This window comes from Eurytemora carolleeae, unplaced genomic scaffold (assembly GCF_000591075.1).
Source record: "Eurytemora carolleeae unplaced genomic scaffold, Eaff_2.0 scaffold14, whole genome shotgun sequence".
Taxonomy (NCBI): domain Eukaryota; kingdom Metazoa; phylum Arthropoda; class Copepoda; order Calanoida; family Temoridae; genus Eurytemora; species Eurytemora carolleeae.
This window is the reverse complement of record NW_019396079.1, coordinates 509,978-524,548: the sequence shown is the minus strand read 5'-3', so window position 1 is coordinate 524,548 and position 14,571 is coordinate 509,978. Positions and strand designations below refer to the sequence as shown.

The window sequence follows — 14,571 nt, the reverse complement described above, 5'->3', positions numbered from 1 at the left end:
TTTTAAACGGTAAGGGGTTACAACTGTACAGTGCACAAATAAGACATAAAATGCTTCTAAAATTAAATAAATTAATTAAAGACACAAACTCCATTTAAAGTGAATGCAGTTATAAATTCAGTTCTATTTGGAAGGATCATGTTCGATTCACAAAGATACCCTTTCAGCCTTTAATTATCTGATTAATAATGCATAAGATTTCATTGTTTTTCTGTCTTAAAACGTGTTGAATTAATTAAATTTCCTTCACTGTTTCTGCATCATATATCCGCAGGTCACGGTTGAAGAGAAACCACAATTTAAAACAATGAAATTATAAAAAGAGAAACATGGATTCCGTTGTCATTCTTGATCAAAGAAAACTTTTAGGACACTTGCTTAGTGCAGATACGATGGAAAGTTATTTTAAGCTAGCTTACACACAATATTGATTTTAGATGATTGTATTATTACCATTAAATTTTGGAAATTTATCATTTAATACAAATGAGTACAATTTTTTTCTTAATTTTTCTTATAATAAAAAATATTACTTTGCCAAATTATTTATTTAAAAAGCGGATTATATTTTCAAATTTAAGTAAAATAACTGTTTTTTATCATTATCTACTTTTTTTCCTTATCCTTGTTTTCCCAAAATTATGAACGCGAAATAGGAATGAATTATAAATATAAATATTTCTATTTATGCATTTTATAAAATGTATAAATTATGAATTTACATTTTTATTATTTTTACTTATCTATGAAATAAATAGATTATCAATATTAATATTATTATTAATCTCTATTTCTGCGTTTAAAAATGAATTATTAATATTAATATAATATAATTTCTATTTATGTATTTTTAAAATGAATAAATAATGAATTTACATTTATTTTTAAAATTTTTTTTTTTAGATTAGATAAATGAATATTGATCTATAATATCTTTTTCTGCATTTTTAAAATGGATAAACTATGAAATATTAATATTATATAATTTCTATTTATGAGTATAAAGTGCATAACGTGTATACTAGTCAGGAAGCATTACACTAGAACGATATAGACACCCTTCCGTTCGGATATACGTGCACATTCACATAGATAGTTAGATAGTTAGATAGATAGATAATTAGATATACCGTAATACCCACAGAAAATGAGACTGTCATAACGAACTGGCACTCCCCGCAGAATGTTCGAAACTTAGTAAAATATGCATTTAAACAAAAAAATAAACTGAAAAATCACTTTAAGATAGTTGAAAAGACAATTAAGAATAAAAAGTCAAACGATAAATTGTTTGTTAAATATTTGGATATTTAGATAAACAGATTCGTAAGGATGATTACGGATGAGAGTTCAGAGACGACTGTACGGAATTTGTTTTGTATTTATTTTTACATAAATGGTTCACATGCATCTGTTAACAATCGTTTTTTTCTTTTCAATTTATATATTTTATCCTGTAAAAATAATATTTAAAGCCTAGGTTTAAATTTTAACCTTCAGATCGTCAAATTAAATACATAGAAAAAATTGATTTTCAGTCTGAAAAACTAACAATTTTACCTTAAATTTGTGAAATGAGACAAAGAATTCCACTCTTAAGTCAATCTTTTTCATTGCTTAATTATATAGCATTATATACCGTCATCAACACAGTATTTGGAATGAACAACAATATCTGGAAACTAACTAATCTTTATTTACATGATTACATGATATAATACATATATGTATGAAAAAAGTAAAAAAATCTAATCTAAGATTTGCAAAATGAAACGGGTAGATATTGTTAAATAATTGTTGAATGAAGAAGCAACTTACCAGCATGTATGTATGTATTTCTTTGTTTTTAAAAATGTTGGAAAAGTGTCTTATTCGTATCATCTGTTGCATGGGACTATCCGTATCAGCGTAATTTCATGTGACCCTTTATTTTAAAAAAGTACCTTTTTTTGTTTGAGAAAATTTTATGGAATATTTAGTTTGTCTAGCCAAGAATTGCAGTTCTTAATTGAAGTCACTAGCAGATTTTTGCAGCCGAGACAAGGAAAAATGCGTCTAATACATATGTGGCTGTGAGTAATTTGATTTCTCGTTATCAATGCATCAAATTCGAAACATTGTCTGGCTATTTTCGATTTAATTTGTGAAAAAATTATATTTTAGAAGACGACATTACAAAACCACTTTGATATATTATATATGGGTGTTATAGGCATAGGGGCAACTAGGGGGGGGGGGGGGGCCGGGGGCGCGCCCTCCCCTAGCACCTGAGAGGGGGGGGCGCCCCCCCCCCCTGCAGAATGAAAAGAAAGAAAGAATGGCGAAAATCAGTATCACAGGAATAAGAAAACCAATAGAGTTATTTTAGAAATTTTATTACACAATAGTTAGTTTTAAAAAGAATATTTTAATATTTCTCAATTCTCAAGGCTAAAGGCTATTGTAAACATTTAATGTAAAAAAAAGTTCTGAACTGTATTTTATTTGTGTTGAGTTTATAGAGTACTCGTAGATATCAAACTTTGAATTCTTATGGTAAAATATTCAAAGTTTGAAATATCAAATGTTTACACCACTCGGTGCAAAGATTTAGGGAAAATTCTGAACCTGGCAAATTTCTAACTGATTATCATATTTGATAATTAACAAGATTTATCTTCTTTGACAGAAGTTCTGTAAAATCGAAAATGAATTTAGATTATGAATGTTGGTTAGATCAATCATTAATTCAATAACTTCAAGAGAAAAGGTAACATTATCTGTCCTTTTGCAATGTAGATGATTGAAATTATTATTTACCTATGTATTTTTATGTGTTTTTTCCAGAAACTATAAATGATTATTTCTTGCAATTTAATCTGTAATTAAACCAGGTACTTAAAAAATACTCTTTTGCGATTCGCACACATATTCAATGAATTGACTCATATCATTCATTTTACAGCTGTTGGAAGTATAGATTTTGTAAAAACACAAGAACAAAAAATCGATTTGAATTGAACACAGCCAAATCTGCATGCAACAACTTAAAATTTCCTTTTTTTTTCGACTTCAAACCCTTAAAAAAGCACTTATGTTTTGAAAAATTTTCGAAAAAGGGGGGGAAACCCCCCCCCAAACCCTTACAAAATAATATATTGCCCCCCCTAGCAAAAGTCCTAGTTGCGCCTCTGGATAGGTATACTTTCCCAAAGTATTTTTTCCCAAATGTGCAGTTTTCCAAAAGGCAACTTCCCAAAGGTAAGGTTAGGCCCTCTGAGGCGCAGCAGGCTACAATGAGGCCGATCGGTGCGGCTTGGATAGCTGCTAGGGGGCCGAGCGCTGCGACTAGAACAGAATAGAACCTAGAATAGAGTAGAATTTCGCAAGATTGTTCTTTCAGTCATAAATTGTGTAAATATAGCCAACTCTTAATTTACGGTTGAGATATGTTAAAATAAAAGTATACGGTATTTAATGCCTAAGAAAGACGACATTTAAAAACCTAATACATCATTTCCTTGTTCGGATACAGGGTGTCCCACGAAACATGACAGTATGCAAGACGACTTGAATGTCGTCTTGATTTTTCATATAATTTGCTGCGTTTATCTGTCAACCTAATTTTAAAAGTAAATTTCTAGAGATAATAATCCCAAAATTTCCCTTGTCCTGCCATTTCCAAAATGTGGTCTGCCACTTTTGTGCTTTCAATATTGCCCGAGATATGAAGAATTTCGTTCAGATTTCGACAATTATGCTTTTATTTAACAAAATTAAAATCTGAACCAAACTCTTTATATCTCCGGTAATATTGAAAGCACAAAAAACGCAGACCACTTTTTGGAAATGCCAGGGCTAGGAGAATTATGTGTAATTGTTTCAAGAATCATACATGTTTAAGTAGATAGAAGACTAAATGTCATAAATAAATTGAAATACCAAAGACGACTTTCAAGTCGTCTTGCTATTGTCATGTTTCGTGGGACACCCTGTACCACTTAACCGACCGAAAGGAAAATGACTTAAGAAATTTGCGACCTAAACTTTTATTATTTCTTCGAACAGTTTATGTTAGGTTTAGGAGCTAAGTATAGGTTGAGATGTAGGTGGGCGGGTTAAATATACTAATTATACGTAGTTTGGTCCTTGGTTTAGCAAACTGGGACTTTCGATCAGAATTTCACCAATGAATCATGATTCTGTTCGCCTTTTTGCTTTCAGACATTTTTGTTGGTCAATGCGTTTTCAATGAAAAACATGAGAGAAGACAACTTAGAAAATATTATAAACCGAAAATTACGAATACGCGATTAAATTCAAATCTAAGGTTACCCACAAAGGATGAGATTACAAAGACGACTGTACAGAATTTATACTATTTATTTCCTTAATCACAACTGTAAACTTAGTTTCTTTCTTTTCCTAATCATTAAAGAAGCCATAAAAAGATTACATTCAAGGCAGAAAACTTAATTTAACTTTGGAATCATCAGATTTAAAGAGTTTCAGGTCGTCTTTACAGTCTCACTCTGTGAGGTAACCCTGAATCTACTATTTAGCCCGTCTTTCCTTAGAATTTTTACCCTATACATCCGTTCAATATTTCACATTAATTTCGCTAGTAGAAGATGATTCTTTGTTGTACTGTCTCGTGTTTCGCTTAAAAATCTGCATGTCGTCACTCATACTATTGAACTAGAGCTCTTTACAGCATAAAAAGAATCTTTTAAGGTTGAGCCATAGACTCCAAATGGAAAAAATCTGTTACCAATTAGTCCAAATATAACAGAAAATTGTTCTATTGAATCCCACGTGGAGAATTTTTTGGTTTCAAATTTAAAGTGGTTTCTAACATGTTGAAAGGTGAATTTTCGATTCAAAGAAATATAGGCTGAACTAATGGTAAACGGATAACTTAAGGTGCAATTAAAAGTTATATACAGGGTGTCCCAATAAATAAGGGAATTAAGTGACGAATTCGATATCGTCTTTTTAAATAATTCCTTGATTTAGTATATTGATACCTACTGAGAAAGCTGTAATTTGAAATAGTTTCGTCTGCTATGTTCACATTTTGTTTATTTATGTTTTGACTGCATACGGTGGTACTTAGTAAAACAAAAAATGGCAGTATACAAACTGAGTAAACTTGTCCGTCTTCACTGTTCATCTTTACAGTCTTTACCCTTTTCATAAATAAACTCTAGCAGACATAATACTATTATGGCTTTTGGAATTAGGTATTACAATGCTAAGTCATAACAAAGACGATATCGAATTCGTCACTGAATTCCCATGTTTTTTGGGACACCCTTTACTAGCTGTTTTTTATATTTACGGTTCTCTGTAAACTTGTTTTTTTTTCTTGCCAAATCATTTAATAAACCATCAAAACACTATATTCAAAGCAGAAGACTGAATTCAACTTATTGATTGTCATTTTATGCAAGTTTCAGGTCGTCTTTACAGTCTCAACATTTGTGGGTAACCCTGTAACACTGTGATTTTTTACCGAATGAAATTATGCCTCTTTGTTGCCCTGTAAATTTATCTTTTTTTAATCAGCAATGTACTGTGCGTATTGCGTATAGTATAGTATATAATTGTGTCTAGACTTACAGTTACATAAATAGTTCAAAAACAGCGCTATTTGGGTATGTGCATTTCTTAACCTTTTCTAAATATACAATTCATCGTTTTCACAAGCAACACTTAGGCTAATTCTATCATACATTTATTTCATGAAGAAAAAAGTGACAAATGTTTAAAATTTATGATTGACTAGAGTTTTAGAGCTTTCATTTTAAAATGCTAAAAATATCAAAATTAAACCTGGACAACGAATTAAATAAGCTAAAGAAAATATTGTTGACTAGCAAACTTAAGAGTTTTTGACGTTAATACTAGTTTAAGTCTAGTGTCTACGGCATAAATGCAGGGCTCTACATTACATAAACATGATAAACAGTACAACAGAATTACTGCTTTACGGTAAACTAGAGCAGGCACATTACTGTACACTAGAGCAGACACACTGCTGTACACTAGAGCAGACACATTGCTATAAACTAGAGCAGACACATTGCTATAAACTAGAGCAGACACATTACTGTACACTAGAGCAGACACACTGCTGTACACTAGAACAGACACATTGCTATAAACTAGAGCAGACACATTACTGTACAGTACACTAAAACAGAAAAATTGCTGTAAGCAGTAAAAACAATGCTGTACACCAAAGCAGACACACTGCTGTACACTAGAGCAGACAAATTACTGTACACTAGAGCAGACACATTACTGTACACTAGAGCAGACACATTACTGTACAGTACACTAGAACAGAAAAATTGCTGTAAGCAGTAAACACAATGCTGTACACCAGAGCAGACACACTGCTGTACACTAGAGCAGACACATTACTGTACACGAGAGCAGAAAAATTGCTGTAAGCAGTAAAAAAAATGCTGTACACCAGAGCAGACACACTGCTGTACACTAGAGCAGACACATTACTGTAAGCTAGAGCAGACATATTGCTATAAACTAGAGTAGAAAAACTGCTGTAGGCTAGAGTAAAAACAATGCTGTAAACTAGAGCATACATACTACTGTACACTAGAGCAAACACACTGCTGTTTACTAAAGAAGACACACTGCTGTACAATAGAGCAGACACATTACTGTACACTAGAGTAGACACACTGCTGTACAATAGAGCAGACACATAACTGTACACTAGAGCAGACATACTGCTGTACACTAGAGAAGACACATTGCTATAAACTAGAGCAGACACATTACTGTACACTAGAGTAGACACACTGCTGTACACTAGAGCAGACACACTGCTGTAAACTAGAGCAGACACATTACCGTACACTAGGGCAGACACATTGCTATAGACTTGAGCAAACTAATTGCTACACACTAGAGCAGACACATTACTTTACACTAGAGCAGACACATTACTGTAAACTAGAGCAGACAAACTGCTGTACAATAGAGCAGACACATTACTGTACACTAGAGTAGTCACACTGCTGTACACTAGAGCAGACACATTGCTATAGACTAGAGCAGACACATTCGCCTTCTTGTCCATCTTCTCTGTGCCTTCCAGCTTGTTTCTCGGTACAAGATTAGCACTAAGGCGCGATCTGAATTTAAAATAAATGTTAAATGATAAACTCAGGAGTATCCTGACCCGGCTAGTCTGATCTTGAAATCCTTGTACAGTAGTTTTCCTCCCAAAGGTACTCGTTCGGAGAACATCTCTACAGACATCAAGCTCAACCCCTTCCCGTTCATACTAAACCTAGATATATAATAAATATTTTTTATTATATATATAGTTTTTCAAAAGAATATCCATTATCCAGGAAGTATATCTGTGAAGGTTCGTATGGGAAGGTGTATATCTGTGAAGGGGTGGTATGGGAAGGTATATATCTGTGAAGGGGTGGTATGGGAAGGTGTTTGTCTGTGAAGGGTCGTATGGGAAGGTGTATATCTGTAAAGGGTCGTATGGGAAGGTGTTTATCTGTGAAGGGTCGTATGGGAAGGTATTTATCTGTGAAGGGTCGTATGGAAAGGTGTATATCTGTGAAGGGGTGTTATGGTAAGGTGTATACCTGTCAAGGGGGGGTATGGGAAGGTGTATATCTGCGAAGGTGTTTTATTAGGAAGGTGTATATCTGTGTGGTATGGGAATTGGTGTATGCCTGTGAAGGGGTGGCATAGGAGGATGAATACCTGTGAAGGGGCGGTATGGGAAGGTGTTAATCTGTGAAGGGGTGGTATGGGAAGGTGTTAATCTGTGAAGGGGTGGTATGGGAAGGTTTTTTATCTGTGAATGGGTGGTATGGGAAGGTTTATATCTGTGAAGGGGTGGTATGGGAAGGTTTATATCTGTGAAGCGGTGTGTGGGAAAGTGTATACCTGTGAAGGGGTGGTATGGGAAGGTGGTATACATGTAAAGCGGTGGTATGGGAAAGTGTATACCTGTGAAGGGGTGGGATGGGAAGATTATGGGACTCCAACGTGTATTCTATCCAGGTATTAACTTCCTCCCGACTCCAGCGTCTTGGTTCTGAATAGAAATTATTTATAAATAAAATTTATATATTTGACACCAATTAGTTTATATTATTGCTTTGCTAATTCATAATACGATAACACGATAATTTATTATATCATAATCATATTTCTAACAGAATTGTCTATAGTAATTAAAATCAGAATTAAATAGTTTAATCTTTTAAATCTTTTAAAGAGAACTTTAACAGTTGAATTGACATTGCCAACCCGTAAAAATTCAGTCCGTAAGGCAGGAGGCTTGATAAGAATCAAATAAACAAAATAATTTATGAAATAGGTTTGAGACGATATTGGATACGAACCTTTTGGTAGATACGGAGGCAGGGTTTCTTCTGAATATATTTTCTTGATGCTAATCTCCGGGTATAGTTTACCCAGGATAACAGCAGGTTTTGTATACCAGGGCATATCTAGATCCTGGATAATATTATCCCGTCCTGTAGTTTCCAGTTCCTGCCAGGATTGTTGTATCTCCTGTCTAGTTGGATGAACCTGGTAGAGATCTCTTGACATACTAGAGAGCAGGACGGATATATGTTCACAGTTCTAGCTTCGGACTGATACTGCCAGCGGAGAAACTAGGAAGTGCCGTTTGTTACTTTATACTCCCGGTTTCATCGGTCAATCCTCCCAGTTCCCCCCCCTCCCCCTCGGCTTACACCCCGCTAAACTCATGTTTAGCGGAAATAACGGACCGTAATAGTTCCGGTGGGAATGGGGGGGGGGAATCCGACGTATCCGTTGCATACAGTGATTATCACAAACATTCACATTGCACTATTTTATTTTTTACCTGTTTAAAATGTGTAAACCCTCAAAGTGATTCCTCGACCCCCCTTTCTTCAGTTTTTGACAGTATAACATTGGTGTATCTGAACAAATATATTGTTAATGAGATTAGGTTAGTTAAAAACAATTTCTGTGTTGTCACCATTTATTAGGCCCGATCGACGCGACTAGAAAACAGACCTATTAACTTTTACAAATTTTAAGAAAAACATAATTCCTTCTTTTCTGGAAGCTTTTCAAAATAGAATCAAAGTTGTGTAATTCAAAAATGTGTTGATTAATTTTATAAAACTAAAAAGTTTAAAGTATTCTGTAAATTAGAACAAAATGATTTTTATTCAATGGCCAAACTTAATGATTTTGAAAATTAACTCAATTTTTTCTGTAAAATTCCACATTTCAGTTCTTAGTTTAGACTGCAAAAGGGTTTATATTTAAAAAAATTTTAATTTTTAAAATATATTTTCGAATTGAATGTTTGCTGGTCGGACGCTGAGATAGGATCTGTATGATCTACGAGTGCAGATAAGACCNAATTGTTCTTGACCTAATTTCTTTTCAAAACCTGCAACTAGTTATTATAAAATAAAACAGAATTTAATAACCAACAAGAGAAACATTCAATTTTAACATTCTACTTTATCCATTCTCCCTTTATATTCTTTAATAAACACCTTCCCTCTACTATCCATCCTATTTATAATAATCCTAGAAAATAACACACATACATTTTCACACATTTAGATGGCCGTAACGTTTGGCCACCAAGTCCGTTCAATCCACAGTGATCCTGTTCCTACAAGTTCTAGCCGCGGTGTCAACACAAAAATGGACTTACATACATCCATACATACAAATATTCACCTATATGAGCAAAGAGCGTTATTATATAGATAGGCTAGAATTTTGCCGGTTTTTAAATTGTAAATTTTAAAAAATCATGCTCAGTGCAGTGCTCACTCATAACACTTAACCGAATAAAACTCATTCTCAACTTTTCTTCTACATATTGATTAACTTATAACAAGAATTCAGTCATTGGGACAGGAAATCCTTTTCTTATATCTGTTCTTGGCCCTCCCCAACCTGCCACCCCTTTCCCCTACTGATTACCTCCCTCCTGTCCCCTCCCCAACCTGGCACCCCTTCCCCCTCCTGTTTACCTCCCTCCTGTCCCCTAACCTCGCCCTTCTCCTGATAAAACTTTATAAGTTATAACACAAGATATAGATACACTCTTCTATTGAACTCATTCCAAATCTTTTTCTTCTCTTCATATGGGGAAGGAGCCTTCTTCTACTTCTTCCCTTTTTCTGCTACCTGCCCCGCCCCGTCCTAAACCCTGTGTATGCAGACAGGATGTATGGTTTAGTGAAGATGTGAGAAAATCTTAGCTTGCTCTAGGGTTTACAGTTCTTCCTGGGTTTACTCCAGCTACATTCGTTAAAACTTACATTCTTTATTCTCCTCATACTCAACTACATTGGTTCCATCCTTCTCAGCTGTATTGGTTCCATCCTTCTCAGCTTTATTGGTTCCAATCTTCTCAGCTACATTGATTCCTTTCTTCTCAGCTACATTGGTTCCATCCTTCTCAGCTACATTGGTTCCATCCTTCTCAGCTATATTGGTTTCATCCTTCTCAGCTTTATTGGTTCCATCCTTCTCNCATCCTTCTCAGCTTTTTGGTTCCATCCTTCTCAGCTTGTTGGTTCCATCCTTCTCAGCTTTATTGGTTCAATCCTTCTCAGCTATATTGGTTTCATCCTTCTCAGCTTGTTGGTTCCATCCTTCTCAGCTTTATTGGTTCAATCCTTCTCAGCTATATTGGTTCTGTTCTTCTCAGCTGCATTGGTTCCCTCCTTCTCAGCTTTATTGGTTCCATTCTTCTCAGCTACATTGATTCCTTTCTTCTCAGCTAAATTGGTTCCACCCTTCTCAGCTATATTGGTTCCATCCTTCTCAGCTATATTGGTTCCATCCTTCTCAGCTATATTGGTTCAATCCTTCTCAGCTATATTGGTTCTGTTCTTCTCAGCTGCATTGGTTCCCCTTCTCAGCTATATTGGTTCCATCCTTCTCAGCTATATTGGTTCCATCCTTCTCAGCTATATTGGTTTCATCTTTCTCAGCTATATTGATTCCATCCTTCTCATCTATATTGGTTCCATCCTTTTCAGCTATATTGGTTACATCCTTCTCAGCTATATTGGTTCCATCCTTCTCAGCTATATTGGTTCCATCCTTCTCATCTACATTGGTTCAATTCCTCTCAGCTATATTAGTTCCATCCTTCTTAAAGGGAGTGTTCGAAAAAAATGAAAAGAGGTATAGGCTTACGGCAAAAAAATTATCAAAAATTATCGATGGTGATCGCTATTCGCTGCTAATCTTCCTTCTATCTGTTGCGGCAATAAGGAGAAAATTGTTAAAGATGGCTCTTACTGAAGAACGTAGCGTCCACACAATTTTTTTTGTCGCTAGGTGTCATTGAAGTTTATTCCATGTTAAACTCCAAAAGCATCGAGAGTGCAGAGACACCTAGCGGCTAAATAAACGTCCTTGAAAGTATATTTTATATGAAACGATTAAAAATATTGTGAAATATCAACTTTTTACGAATGCATCGAAAAATTATCGATGATTATAGATTGTAATATCTGAAGGATTTTTTTGGAATTAAATTGATTATTTTACGATCCAAGTCGAATGTTGGAACTTTCTGAATTTGTTTGGACGCTACGTTCTACGTTATCGATAATTTTTTGTCAACTTTCTCAGCTCTATTGATTTCATCCTTCTCCTCTACATTGGTGCATCCTTCTCAGCTATCTTGGTCCATCCTTCTCAGCTACACTGGTGCATCCTTCTCAGCTATCTTGGTTCATCCTTCTCAGCTATATTGGTTCATCCTTCTCATCTTTATTGGTTCCATCCTTCACAGCTATATTGGTTCCATCCTTCTCAGCTATATTGATTCCATCCTTCTCATCTATATTGGTTCCATTCTTCTCAACTTTGTTGGTACATCCTTCTCAGCTAGATTGGTTCCATCCTTCTCAGCTATATTGGTTCCATCTTTCTCAGCTATATTGGTTCCATCCTTCTCAGCAATATTGGTTCCATCCTTCTCAACTATATTGGTTCCATCCTTCTCAACTTTGTTGGTACATCCTTCTCAGCTATATTGGTTCCACCCTTCTTAGCTATATTGGTTTCAACTTCTCAACTACATTGGTTGATCCTTCTCAGCTATATTGGTTCCATCCTTCTCAACTTTGTTGGTACATCCTTCTCAGCTATATTGGTTCATCCTTCTCAGCTGTCTTGGTTCCATCCTTCTCAGCTATATTGGTTTCTCAGCTGTATTGGTTCCACCCTTCTCAGCTATATTGGTTTCATCCTTCTCAGCTATATTGGTTCCATCCTTCTCAGCTATATTGGTTCCATCCTTCTCAGCTATATTGGTTCCATCCTTCTCAGCTATATTGGTTCCATCCTTCTCAACTATATTGGTTCATCCTTCTCAGCTGTATTGGTTCCATCCTTCTCAGGTATATTGGTTCCATCCTTCTCAGCTACATTGGTTTCATCCTAATCAGTTTTATAAAGAGCATTTTTGGGACATCCTTTCCTCTTTCAAACGTTTACCGTCCGGTAACATCCTCCTAACCCCATCCCTTGTCAACAATACCCCACCCCTTCCCCCAAATTACACCAGCTTGTGACCCCCGGCGTGCCGGGCAGAAGGCACGTGCGGTCTGACAGCTGTATCTGTTTTTAATAAACAGTTATATAAACAACATAGATATATCAAGGATAACAGATAAATACCGGGATAGATTGATTGGTAAGGATGGAGTGAATGGATGAATTTAGGGATGGAAGCAAGGTTTGTAAACTGAAGGTAAGGGGAATAAGGTTTGTCCACATTTTACTCTGAATTATTGGGACTGGAAAGTTCTGTTTGGCCTTTGTTTACAATCTTTATTATTGTTTTGGTACTTTAAACTAAGTTCTCACAAGGAAACATTTAACCTACTACATAGTTCTGATGGGGAAGATATCGCGGGTAAATAATTCTGAATTTTTTATGTTCGGCATGTCGGAGACTAAATGTTTGCAGGGCGTGGTGCGTAATGAAGTAATTTGCGCTTCTCAGACCAAAGAAATTGCGGGTTTTTAGTTAAGAGTTCCTTTAGAATGGATGGATGCCTGAAATTAAGGATGAATGGGTGGACGAAAGGAATGATGAAAGGATATAAGGATGAAAGGCTGGATGGATGAATGTCTGAAAAATGGATAGATGAGCCCACCACCTGCGCCATCTGGGTTGACCTACGCGTGAGTTGTAAACAGGAAACATGGGTTATGTCACGCCTATTTAGTCTCTTTAAAGAAATCCACTTATGATATAGTTATGATATACGGGGTGGGGGGGGGGGCTTCACCCCTTTCTTGCTTCAGGTGTTTTGGTTTGTTTGATGTTCCCAGAATTAGTCTAGACCAATAATCTTATAAAGTAATATTGAAAGTTACAGCGCGTCTCATATGACAATGGATTATCTCCAATTTTTTTTTGCCAAAATACATAGAGAGTGCTTATGGAGAATCCTGTAATTTCTGCATGCAAAGTTCTTGTCAAAGTTTATGAAAAAATCTTCTTTTTTTGTCGCAAAACCCCTTATTTAGATGTATGCACGATCCAATATGATGGGAGACACTCTATAAAATTAAATTGGCAGACTATACTCTGAGAATAGTTTTAACGTAGTTCTTAAAACATCTTTTTCTTAATCCTATAGAATACGATTGGTCCAAACCATCTTACCAAATATATTTATTTCAATTCATATCTAAGGTTAAATTAGATTCTGCAAATTCAAGGTCTAGCGCTGCGGTCAGATTCGGGATAACAAAAACTGATATGATAGTTTCAAAAAATATATTTTCTTTTTTCTTGAATAATTTGTTTTCTTAATAAACAATTTACTCTTTTTGTATTCATATTCAGCGTTGAGTAATTTAATCATTTGTTCTTGCGTATTTTACCGTAATGTTGGGCTATAGTTGTCAAAAAATTAGGAATTGAATGGGACAGCAGCGGAGGGGGCATGGGGTCAGAAAGGGGAGGAAGGGCCGAGGGAGGTGGGCTTGTCAGGAAGGGGAGAGAGGGGAGGGTTGTAAGGAAGGGAAGGGGGCGGGGGACCATTATACCATCACCAGCTGTGGGTTAGATAATCTACAACAGTGCGCTACGAACAAAAGAAGAAAATAGAAAATATTTGTAAAATTGTAAAGTTTCATCTTTGAATTATGTTTACAGGATATACGGAGTCTAGTGTAGCTGCAGGGTTGAACACAGAGGACGGGAATTTAAAAGGACTGTCTGTCAAGTGTCGTATAATTTCGATCAAGGGAGCCTTCAGTTAAAGGAAGTGTTCGCGAAAAAGGAAAAAGGGGTATAATAGGCATACGGCAAAAAATAAGCGCTTTTGATCGCTACTAATCTTACTTCTATCTGAATTGCGCCTATCTATAAGGAACAAATTGTTAAAAGCGACTCATACAAAAGAACATGGTGTCCATACAAATTCAGAAAGTTGCAACATTCAACTCGGGTCGTAAAACAATTAAACAGATATTATAACCAAAAGTCATCGATTATTTTTCGACGCATTCATATATAGTTTATAT

General features: G+C 35.4%; 2 protein-coding genes across 2 annotated transcripts; both read right to left on the bottom strand.

The window, feature by feature from the left end:
• Positions 1-5,536: 5,536 nt before the first annotated feature.
• Positions 5,537-8,656, bottom strand: LOC111715420 (ets DNA-binding protein pokkuri). Its single transcript, XM_023490739.1, has 3 exons — positions 8,388-8,656; positions 7,990-8,077; positions 5,537-7,303 (listed from the first exon to the last, which is right to left on the bottom strand). The coding sequence occupies exons 1-3, from the start codon at positions 8,596-8,598 to the stop codon at positions 7,177-7,179; spliced, it is 426 nt and encodes a 141-aa protein (XP_023346507.1). The 5' UTR covers positions 8,599-8,656; the 3' UTR covers positions 5,537-7,176.
• A 1,661-nt stretch (positions 8,657-10,317) lies between these two features.
• On the bottom strand, positions 10,318-12,538 carry LOC111715541 (circumsporozoite protein-like). The gene is made up of 5 exons (XM_023490893.1): positions 12,526-12,538; positions 11,903-12,048; positions 10,917-11,118; positions 10,725-10,864; positions 10,318-10,536 (listed from the first exon to the last, which is right to left on the bottom strand). The coding sequence occupies exons 1-5, from the start codon at positions 12,536-12,538 to the stop codon at positions 10,318-10,320; spliced, it is 720 nt and encodes a 239-aa protein (XP_023346661.1).
• Between the last annotated feature and the right edge of the window lie 2,033 nt (positions 12,539-14,571).